General features: G+C 39.6%; 1 protein-coding gene across 2 annotated transcripts in view; it reads left to right on the top strand.

Annotated features, from left to right (window-relative positions):
- The window catches only part of TBX18 (T-box transcription factor 18), a 29,540-nt gene extending 19,375 nt beyond the window's left edge, over window positions 1-10,165 (top strand). For both annotated transcript variants that reach the window (XM_084890092.1, XM_084890093.1), the window contains exons 7-8: window positions 5,581-5,675; window positions 7,183-10,165. In XM_084890092.1, the coding sequence (XP_084746218.1) occupies window positions 5,581-5,675; window positions 7,183-7,907 (820 nt within the window). In that variant the 3' untranslated portion in view covers window positions 7,908-10,165. The remainder of the gene's footprint in view (window positions 1-5,580; window positions 5,676-7,182) is intronic.
- The last annotated feature ends 2,110 nt before the right edge of the window (window positions 10,166-12,275 follow it).

The raw sequence follows: 12,275 nt of genomic DNA, 5'->3' as shown, positions 1-12,275 counted from the left end.
CCATGACAAAATAGTTAAATTTACTGACATGGTTAGGAAACCATTTCTGATGAGGGTTTCAATGTGTTAATACTATTGGGCCTTGTTTATAAGTTACTTTTTGGGTGCAGTGTTGTGACCTACCCATTCTTAAATGTGTGATGCCGGGGTGAAAATGGGCCATCTCAGCGCGGATAGCACATGCTCCCCTGAAGGGGCCTTAAGGAAGGCTGCCCTTACCGGCCCAGGGGCTTCCATATCCAAGTCAGTATCCTCTCTGCGTCTGCTCTTGGTTTAAAATCTGCTTAGTGATGTCACAGCTATCTATTGATTCTGCCTTTGGTATATGGCAGGTCTCTTGTTCCCTCCGATTTCCAACTCCTATATGAAACTGCTCCCCATTGCCAAGAGAGCTGATATTCTTTAGTTTCCAAATTTGTCTTGGCTCTGCTGACAGCCACACACTTGTTTATTTTTTCTGTGTCGTGTTTTATGGTGTTTGTACTAAGTGGGAGAGCTACAATAATGAATTCCACTCTATTACTTTTATCAAAAAGCAGATCACCCTAGTCTGTGTGCCAAGAGCTTTTGAATTTATTGATATGATTTTATTCCAGTACAGTTCAGTGCAACGTTTTCTAAAATAACTGTTGATAGTAGTAGAGAGTAATAACAGACTAACGTTCTCCAGATGCCTTTTCAGGGTAAGGCTTTGAGTTAAATGTTTTTAAAAGCATTTTGTTTTTCAAAAGGTATTTGAGAAATTTTTATTACTTTACTCCAGAAATTATTCCACTACTCTTTGAAAACTTGGTATTGATAGATTGTGTCTACATGAAGTCAAAATCCCCAATTATCTTATTTTTAGGGACAATTTCATTTAAAATTGTAGAAAGAAGACACTCAGGGAGTAGCCCAGATGTTTAGTTCTTTCAGCTGATTAATAGGGCAAGGCAGGTGTAAAGACATTTTCTCAGAACACACTCAAGTGCTTGCAGACTTTATTTCATCTTTCTATGCAATTGCGTCACTTAAACACCATGCAATGTGGGGACTAAAAGGCAACTAAAGTGCTACTTGGAGAGCAGCTTTTAACTTGGTGCAGGGAGATCAAGAAGACTAATAATAGGGCTTCCCTCTGAAATTCGTCACTGTGTGGGAAGATTTGCATGTGTTCTTACGCTCTGATGTGGCTGTATTAAAATTATTCTGTGTTTTTCGATGTCTGTTTCAATGTGGAGAACAACTTTGCTTGGCTTTTGTCATGTTCCAGTAGCTCCTGGTGAACTTGGCTTTTCAGAGGCGTTTCTGAAAGTTGAATATTTCAGAAAGGAAGATGGCTACTGGTATGACTGAGGGGAGCCTTTGGGAGGTCTCCTTTTCTAATTTGACAAATACTTTGGTGGAATCTTCTTGTGGTTTTGGTTCGAGCAGAACAGTATTCATCCACTTAAGAGTCTTGCATATATTTCAGTTTTGTAGTTAATTGTTTTTAAAAGCAGAGAATGCATTTATTAAAATTCACTGAAACTTCAGGAGGGCAGCACTGAGGACTGGAGAGTACACAGCCAGGAACCGTGTCCACGTTCTCCAGTAGGCAAACTCTAAGCAAGACCTCACTGCTGTGACCCTACACGGTCAGTTCATTCTTGAAGCAGTAAACTTAAAAATATTTTCAAAGGCATATTTTGGGTAGATAATAATAGTGAATAAACCTACATGTAGAAATGAGATAATAGGCTGCATATGATAAGTTTTCAGAAAGATTTCTATAAACATCAGCATAACGCAAAGGCATCTTTTTTTTGTTTTGTTGTTGTTTTAAATTTGCTCAGTGAAAAAATCAGTGGCTTTGGTGAAAGCCAACTACTAAGTCTATTGTTTGGTGAGGTCAAAACCTAGGCTTAAGATGGATATTTTCCTTCCCTTTGGTTGTTTCAGGAGTAGAGAGGCCAGGCATCCATGGTGCTTACTACTAGTTCTTTCTTGATTCTAAAACTTTTAGAGTTTTTAATGGATATACATAAAATAATGAATTATGTGGTTAACACTTTTTAAATTTTGCTAAAACTTTATTTTGCTTCAAATGTTTAAAGAATAGTTTAGTATAGGGCAAACATGTTGAGCCTATACATAGCTTTCTTGGTAGTGAAATGAATAGTTTCACTTTTCTTCTCAGTAAAATTATTTCTTCTGCTTCTCATACTTAAGCTCTTCATTGCTCATTTTTGAAATGTTAAATATCTATAAACCAATATTTCCTATTTAAAAATATTTGATTTTAACATTTTCCATTGATAAATGCAAAAGGCACTTATCAGTTTTAAAGCTTTCTAATTTATGTATTATTTTCCCTTTTAAAAAAAGAATCTGAGTTATATTTAAAACTTGGAGGGTACATTGGTGCTGAGAGTTTTAGGGAGGAGTGATTATATATATATAATTAGAGAAGAAAGCCCATGAGAAAAAGTTCAATATATTTCTTTACTATCCCTGGTTCTGTTGCTGTTGTTACTAATTTTTAATGCAAATTTTAATTTTATTTCCCCCATATATGAAATAAACAAATTAAGCAAGATAAGAAATAAACATGGACTTGTGATTTTTTAAACTTTATAAAACAATTTGCTTTAATTAAAATTATCCCTTCCTAGCTATTTACGGTTGTACAGCCTATTTTATAGGAATCAGTAGCTTCAATCCTTAAAAGCTCTCCTGCAAGACATTTGCTACGTGAAAGAGAATTTATGTGCTGAGAATAGTTTCATTCTTCAGTTAGGCCTTAGGTTTGACCCTATAAAATTTTTTACTCAGGAAGGTACAAAAATTTCTTCTCTTTAAATACTTCAGGAAAAACATAACCATTTTACTAAATAAACTTGGCCATTTGATAGCATAAATTAGGGTGGTGATAAAATGTGGAAATTGTTCAAAGGCATCTTGTATAAATTATCGCCTTGGCTACACTCCTGCAGGAGGTGCCTTTTATCTTTTCTTTAACTAGACAGGAAAAGTCTCCATTACTGGAGAAAATGAAGGCTTTAAAAAAAAAAAAAAAGTCCAGATTCAGCTAATAAATATTTTATAACTGTTTCCTGCAAAATATTTCAAATCCTTTCTGGAACTTGTAGTGTGAAAGAGCAGCCTCAAGAAAAATATCAATAGCTCCAAATTAGATCACTTATAGATATGTCACCTTCAGAACCTCTCTTTAAAACTTAGGAGGTCTGAGTTTGGGATGATCAATAGCTTCTCCCTTAGAATTTCTTAGTCTATGGATTTGTATTTGAAGCATAATAAAGTATACGCTGCTAATGCAAGTAATGCAGTACTGCTCATCTCTATAGTTAATACATTTTTAAGTCTGGTGGCTTCTCATTAATTATCTCTTAGTAAATCTCCTTTGAGACCACTTCATGACCACTTTGGTATCTTTAATATTTAAAACTATGATTACTGAAACTCATCTATGTGCTAATAAAAAAGCAGCTTTATACAAACCTGTCTCCTAACTTTCAAAAAAAGCTTGTTTTTAGGAAGTCATACAAATTCAGTATTTGTTTAAACTAAATATAGAGTAATCAGCTAACTAGCACCTAGCATTTGATAGTAGAGTATTAAATGACAGGCAGACTACATACAGGCTGCAAATTCCCCCCCTAATTCATACTTCAATGTACACAAAATGCTACTCAGTAGAGTGGTCTTGGGTTTGGCTTGTGGTTCAGCCACAGATATGATGTCTGGTTTGGGAAAATCACTTTAATAGCAAACAACGTTGAGCCAGGACAGGATTCAAAGCTTTTGTATTCTAATCCTCACTTTGTGGGAAGCTGACATCCAGTGAGGTTAGTGTAATTGCTTAAGGTCACATGGTGAGTTTTAGTGTTTCAGTCTCAATTCACTTCTCCTGACCCTCAACCCAGGGCCCTTATCACTGCTCTCTGGGCACCCTGATTACAGCTGGAGCCAGAGTCTGCCCTTCTCTCTCAGTGCAGTCCAGGTGAGGTCCATGCAGGCCCGCTCTGTGCCCGGTTCTGGCACCTGTGTGGCCCTGTGATGGCTCTTACAAGTGTTCCCAGAGCAAAATCCCCTGAACCTGTGACCTCAGAGATGAGTCTGGTCCATGAGTGTCTCCTATGAGGATGGTTCATATATGCGAGCCTGTGCATGTACCACACCACCACCCATCCACACACACACAGCTGTCTCCCATCACTAAGATGAAGTAGTAATGCTCCTATGGAGTCATGACAGAAATCAACAAATTAATGAGTCTGTACCCTGACCACTCTAAAGAAGCAAATTCAATGTGCAAAACCTTAATGGATAATGGCAGGTCATGTGAAATTATTTTATCTGCACACATCGCTTACCATTTTTATTGTCTGAAGGGAGGGAGTGTCCTTTAGGCTTATTTCATAGATCCTGACTTAAAGATGCAGGGAAGGCAGATGAGGTAGCACACTGAGTCTAAGCTATTAGAGGTGGGCTTATCTTTAATATCTACATTAAACACAGATGACATATGTATATCACATAAAACTGTTTTTAACAATCACAAGAGAGGTCTGAGTATTTGTTTGACATCCAGGAAGCAGCCATTTCCTTCAGTAGAGCTATATGTTTCATGAAAAGCACAATGTTATTACATTAATAAATTGCTTAGGGCTGAGGTGGTTGAGGGAAAAGTGGCCAGGTCTTGAGAATGGGCTAGTTAAATGAAGGGCCTCGTTTCCAGAACCTAGAGGACTTAGTTATACGATATAAGGAGGGGAAGACTCTGAATCACTTAAGGTAGGAGATACATACACATATATCTGTAGTTAGAGTAGTTGCTCTTGTTTTAAAATATGCATATATCATGTAAATAGTCCATAATCAACTTGTTCTGTCTCTTTAAGTGTTCATCCTTTAAGGGTATGTAGGAATTTAAAAATAATGTTTGATGCTAATGCCAGCTCTGTATGCCCTACCGCCCTGTGAGACCACCTTCCTATGATCCTCCTGCATCGTGCGCTGAGATGCCAGTGCTACCCCTCAGACCTCCTGTTGCTGGGCTGAGAACCCTCCCTGGCTGCCCCAGATGTGATGGAGATCAAGTCCCTGAGAGGGAAATCAGTTTTCTTTGGATGAGTGCTCCTCTAAGCTGGCTGCTGAGGCAACGAGTGACGGACAGAAATGTTTCGTAGGAAAGAGGTGGCTGCACAGGGCATGCTCTGTGGCAGAGACTTCCTCACCAGAGAGAGGAAGTAATGTAACAGGGAAAGGGGGGGTCGGTTCCAGATCACAGCATAGCCTTGGAGTCATATCAGCTAGGATGGCTGGTCTTCACCTCAACTTAGCCCAAGGGGCAGCCTTTTATCCTCCAAGGTCGGCTTAATTGTCTAACATTAACAAGACTTCTTGGGTGGTCATCCTCTTGCAAGCTAGTGACGGAATGGTAGCCCATCTCTGAAGCATTTCTTTCTGCCTGTGCCAAGCTTCTCACTTGCTAAAGTCCCTACCACGCTATTTTCTGAGCTGCTTATTCCTGAGGAAGACTCCAGTGCTCCTAACTTAGCTTCTTTTGTCCATCCCCATCCCGATCCTTCCATTTAGAATGGGTTTGGAAGCCCTTGTGGAGTCGTATGCATTCTGGAGACCTTCACTACGGACTCTCACCTTTGAAGATATTCCTGGAATTCCCAAGCAAGGTAAATCACAGAGTCTTCCAGTCAAATAAACAGCCAGTTCCTGCCTAGAAGCTCAGGAGCTGAAAAATGAGCAAGTCATTATTCACAGTGGCGACCTCATCACCAGCATCTTCCCGTTACAGGATCCAACTCTCGCTGTGTGGTATGGCGATGGACCAGACAAAATAGCAGCTGTGGTCTTAGGTTAAGTCTTCGATGTCTTAGGCTGTTTATATATTTCATGACCTTCACCTCACCTTAAATCTCTTATTAAAATTAGAGGTGGACTAGGGGGCTCTGGTGCCAGGTACACTGCACGAGAAAGTGCCATTGCTGGTTCTAGTTCAACTTTCCTTGCCAGCTTCTTTCTGTTCTTCCTTCACCAGAGTTGCCTCTAGGCAGGGTTTATGATGAGAAAGCCAGGCCCACTGGGGAAGACTTCCCTGGGCCCACCCCTGAGCATTTCTCCCAAGCTCAAGGGTAGTGTTTCCTTAGAAGAAGTGGGCTGGATAGGAATGACACTTCCATGCGCTTCCTTCTCTGCCTGAGGTAGGTAGGACTCTCAGCCCACTTCCACACTCAGGCTGTTTACTCCTGATCCTGCCCAGATCCCCAGGGAGAAGTTAGCGTGCTTTGTTTTAGATAATTATCATTGGTTGAATTGGACTTTTAGGTTATTTTGAGAAGCTATATAAAACACTGTTGCTTGTGCAATGACTGTTTTACAACCTGTCCAGTCCATTGGAATTCTTCTCTCCCCTTAAGTTCTGTCAAGTTTGCAAACACCAGTGTGCCAGCAAATCCAGAGAGGAGATTCAGTCACCATCACCATTACTGATTGGACGTAGAGTTCGCCACCCTCTCTATGTCACAGGACTATTTGTTTGCTGGCCGTCTGTTCTTGTGTTAGCATGTGATTCTCCAACCTGTTCCTGATTGGAAATGGAAAAGTGTAGAGTTCTGCATAGTACAGTCATTGACACACTCAAACATTCAGAGGCCAGCTGCAGATGTGTTTGAGGCAAGATGTGCTCTATTCTTGGATTTCCTTCTTTTTCTTGCAAGCAAATATATTGATCCAGAGCAAGCTCTGCTGAAAGAAAAGGTAAAAGCTTGGTTGAAGAGAGCCAATTGTTATACTTTTGGAACAAGACACATAGTAAGATTAAATTTATACTTTATAAAATTGCTTGGGAAAGTCATTATTTATAATATTATAATAAATGAGAAAACTAATTGAGGAAAAAAAATGTGAAAATTCTGTGTGGTTGTGTCCTAATATTTCTGCAATAAAATAAAAAAAATACTTCCCTGGGGAAGTAACTTGCCATGAAAATATTGAGAGGATCTGTGTTTAAAATATTTCATCAGAGTTCAATCACATTATAGTTCTATGGGAGCCGAAACCACCTCCTTTTCATCTTTGTAGCACCCCTTGTAACAAGCAGGGCCTGGCTCCTGTTCATAAAATTGAAAAGAAAAGATGGCTGTGGAGTTACTGCTCCTCACATTTCCCCTTCTCTTGTAGGAACTGCAAGCTCCTCCACCTTGCTCCAAGGCTCTGGGAATGGCGTTGCTGCCACCCACCCTCATCTTTTGTCTGGTTCCCCTTGCTCCTCCCCTGCCTTCCACCTGGGGCCCAATACCAGCCAGCTGTGCAGTCTGGCCCCGGCTGACTACTCCGCCTGCACCCGGTCCGGCCTCACCCTCAACCGATACAGCACCTCCTTGGCAGAGACCTACAACAGGCTCACCAACCAGACCAGCGAGACCTTCGCCCCGCCCAGGACTCCCTCCTACGTGGGCGTGAGCAGCAGCGCCTCCGTGAACATGTCGATGGGCGGCGCTGACGGGGACACCTTCAGCTGCCCGCAGACCAGCCTGTCCATGCAGATTTCCGGGATGTCCCCTCAGCTCCAGTACATCATGCCTTCACCCTCCAGCAACGCCTTTGCTGCTAACCAGACCCACCAGGGCTCCTATAACACGTTCAGGTTACACAGCCCCTGTGCCTTGTATGGATACAACTTCTCCACGTCCCCCAAACTGGCTGCCAGTCCTGAGAAAATCGTTTCTTCCCAAGGAAGCTTCCTGGGGTCCTCACCCAGTGGGACCATGACTGATCGGCAGATGTTGCCCCCTGTGGAAGGAGTGCACCTGCTTAGCAGTGGGGGCCAGCAGAGTTTCTTTGACTCTAGGACCCTAGGAAGTTTAACTCTGTCATCATCTCAAGTGTCTGCGCATATGGTCTGATGAAGCCCTTAAGTCCAATGATACATTCGAATCGATCTAATGTATTTTCTGTCTTCGTTTTCTCTTTTTTTCTTTTTTTTTTTTTTTAAAAAAAAGCAATATGAAAAGAAACTATGAGTAGCTTGTAAAATGTACATATAATAGAAAATGAATGCTCACTGAGTTTTTTTTTTTTTTTTTTTTTACTTACTCATGGTGAGATTGTAATTATCTATGGTATATATGTATACTGTACATAGCATGTAGAGTTTTGAAGTCTACGAAACCACATCTTCTTTCTGTCCCCCCCAACCCACTTTATCCAGTTGCACAGAGTATTGACATAAATGTAGTATGTTTAACCAGAGTTCTCAGACTCTTTCAAAAACCAAACAGCAAACTTAAAACTTGGCAATGATACGAACCAGACTAAGACTTATAACAGTTATTCAGAAAAATGCTCTATGCCATTTCATACTTGAGTGTTGATAACCAGCAGTAACCAGCACACAGAATCTTGTGATTGCTGTTATTGTTGGGCACAGGGTGAGATACTAAAATGCAAAAGCTAGTTGAAGTCTCAGTGTTCGTTCTGAAGTATTTGTAATTGTGAAGAATTAGCTTTTGTGTTCTTGTTTGCTTATCACAGATAGTATATGACTGTGATTCTGTAAAAATCCATAACCCATAAAAAATATTTCCCTAAAGAAGGTGGAAGAGAGGCTTGTGATTTTTTTTTTTTTTTTTTTAATCTTTGGGCATATAAGACGTGTCTATTCATTTGCAGAGAATAAATTTCCATTATTTTTTATTTTTTGCTGAGTTTATTTAGCAGACCATTAAAGAATGTGCTGTAAACATTTTAAGTTCCAGTTTTCACTGGGGAAGGGATATATGAGTGGAATGGCAAAGAGAAAACAAATCCATCTCAAATTCTTTGATTCCAATAAGAAATATCTATCTTTTTAAATCAAGAGGAATAATATTGTCAGTTATCCCTTAGATTTTTATAGTGTGGTTTTTCATTCAGGATATTTTCTTCTATCTAGCTGAGAGATTCCTGACCAGGAAAAAGACATTTATGCTACTTATTTATGTCTTGTAACTCCTACAAATTGAAACCTCTCCCCTTCTTAACCTTGTCTCTCTGTCTGAGTCCCAAAACAGATAGATTCTAGGCCTTGTTGGTGTTAAGTAACCTTAAGGAATTTCAGGGGGTTATCTCCAGCAATCTGTCTTTTGGGGGCTACGGTGCAAAGGCCAAAGCCCGGTACCCTAAAGGCCCTCCTGGAGGACTGAGGAGGAAGATACCAATTATGATAAAGGAGCCATAAAACTTTTAACCTCAACAGCATTTTTAACTTTGAAAAAAATGAAAACAGCGTTACTTTAAAAAAAAAAATTCCTAAAATAACATATATGTGGTTTAAAATTTCAAAACAAGTAATCTTGATAGCTCATTATGAGATGAATAGGAAAGGCTACGAATGCATGGTGAGACACATTACCATATGTTTGTCTGAGAAACTAAAACAATGTGTCTGCCCATCGACTCATTGCTGTTCATATATTTTCCAAGCGAAAGCAGTGTGATTGCCTTCAGTGGTAAACAGAGTTGCTTTAACTCATTTCCAGTTTAGATGGGGAAAGAGTGTGGCTCTTGATGACCTTTAAAGCAGCACAGCTGTTAGGTGTTTGGGGATTACTCTCTCAACAGGATTTGCACAGGATGTGACTCTGTTTATAGCTATTGATAAGTTTCCTCATACATTCTGTAACAGTTCGTCAAATTAATTTTGATTTTTAAATTTAAGATCAGCATGAAGGGACATGAAATATTTCCATTAGGTAGATCTATATGCGATATTTGTGTATGGTATTAATAGATTGACAAAGACTTGGGAAAAGTCCTATGAGTACATCCCAGCCTTGGTGCTTGGTATAATTCAAGGAGGACAAGAGTTTTCCATCTTCAGAAAAACATGGAAGTAATGATCTATACACATATGCATTAATAAGGAAAGCATTTTCTTTTTTGCTGTTGGTGGTTTGAGATGAAACCTTAATACGAGTATTATTAATCTTTTTTTAAATTTAGCAATATTGTACAAATGCTGTTTCCTTTTAATTACTCTGTAAATATTAATCACATGTCACTTCAATGTCTAGGCTTTTTATCATTATATTAAATGACCTACATGCATTGATAATTATAATTATATATCTGTATTTTATTTTAAAAAGTGCTTAAGAAATTATATATTAAAGTGTGTTACTAAACCCTTTTATGACTTTAGAGGGTCATCATTTAAAACGTTGATACGTGTTGCTCCAAGAATAAGCACACACATAGCATACGCCAAACACAAATTGTGTAGCTTTCCATTGGAAGGCGTGGAGGAATAACCTTTTTTTCTTTTCCCTTTTTCATGTGTTAAACACAATTTCTTGGTGCTCTGACCATGCCATTGAAGGTGAAGGCCTGACGGAGGTTGAACACATGCAGATTCACATTGAGGAAGGCAGTGTGGTATGTTTTGTTTCAGGTCCAGGGGAGAAGGGCAAAGATACAAGAATGAGCTGCTTGTACCACTGACCAGTGATGACAGATCACTTCTAGACCTTCTGACGAGAAAACATTCCAAGGGACATTGTGATGAGGTGAGGCTGCTGCTATCGCAACCAGCCACATTTTGAAAATTAACACTCGCTTCCATACAAGCTCCCTCCCAGAGGTCAGCAGCTTTTCACGAGTGTGGCACCCAGTTGCTGACCCCTATTTCTGGAATGTAGGGGGTCAGGAGACTTCAGTGGCCCCCAGAGGAGGTTGGGGCACAGAGTTGCTGATATAGCAAAGGATCACTATTTACATTAATTTACACTCAATACATTAGTTAAGGAAAATTTTGAACAAAAGGAACCTCACTTTAAAACTGAATTCCTCTTGAGACATCACTCCTCATATTTAGACCTATCAGCAACTTACACTTTAACTTGAAGTAGATAAAAGAGAAGCTTTATAGGTAGCTGGAGGTTGTTTTTTTTTTAGGATAAAAGAGTAATATTTGGAATAGGGTAATTCTGGGAAGGTCTGAATAGGGGGAAGAAGGTATAAGAAGAGGGATTTCTAGCCAAACTGGATATAAAGCCATTAAAAGTAATAATTTCATGAGCTTCTTTCAGGAGTTATGGTAGAGTCAGAGGATGCTACTTTAACGAGCTAATTGGATAAGTCTGTAAAGACTCTTTCATTTCAAATAAAACCATGCTGAGTTTTCTCCTGGGATATTTATGGACCATCTCCATGGACATTTTCTTAAACATTCCACTGGAAAGAAAATAATTTTATTAAATTACTAGAGGCCTAGTACATGAAAATTCAGCCCTGGAGGGGGGTCCCTCAGCCTGGCCTATCCCCTCTCATGGGCAGGAGCTAACCCAGTAATCAGGGGAAGGCGACACTCCCATTACACCTCTGCTGCTGCCACTGCTGGCAGCATAAGCTTCTGCTGGCCCTGGTTATCTGCACATCAGACCAGTCTTGGGAGGCTGGGCAGCCACCATCTGAGTCTTGCCTGCATCTTGGGCCAGCCTTGGGCGGCTGGGGGGCTGAGGAGACTGGAGGACTCCGGAAGCAGGTGCACGGAGCGGCCAGACCCATGTGGGGACAGGCCAATCTATGCTGCATGCCTGCCACCCCAGCAGGGGGTCTGAGGAGACTGGGCACTGCCATTTTTGAGGGCATGGTGGTCAATTAGCATATTTCCTCCTTATTGGCTGTGGACACTGCCATCTTTGTGAGAGTGTGACAATTAGCAAATTCTCTATTAGATAGGATTACCACATTGTGTTTTAATCTTGTTGATTTCCGTTCTTTATAAGAGGTTCTTAGATAAGCTGAGAGTAAACAGTTAATAATGTAGACATGCATGATTGCAGCCTTCTAGCATGCTGCTCAAGCTTAAAAACATTGTAAGTGCTGTAACTGAACAAATAACAAATATATGAACTTAGTTTCCATCTACATGCTGATAGACTTTCAAATCATAAAGAAATTTTGGTATGGAGAGAACACAATTTCCTTAGGAATTAGGACACTTGGTTTCAAACAATGGATTTCCCAATATGATTTTGGACAAAAGCTTAGCCACATTAGGTCTCAGGTTTTTTTTGTGTGTATGAAAGGAGTAGCTGGATGAAAATCTTTATTATTTCTTTCAGTTTCAAATTCATGAGTCCTAAGTATAAAAATAACATTCAGCTTAATAGTAGGAAAATAATTTTATTAAAATATACCTTGTGGAATATAGAATGTATGTTATTTACAAAGAATATAATACCACGAGGCTTATTTTATTTATTTTTATTTATTTGTTAGTTTTTTGTTAA

The sequence above is a fragment of the Pipistrellus hanaki genome, assembly GCF_964339955.1.
Source record: "Pipistrellus hanaki genome assembly, chromosome: 7".
Lineage (NCBI taxonomy): Eukaryota > Metazoa > Chordata > Mammalia > Chiroptera > Vespertilionidae > Pipistrellus > Pipistrellus hanaki.
This window is presented reverse-complemented; position numbering and strand designations above follow the sequence as displayed.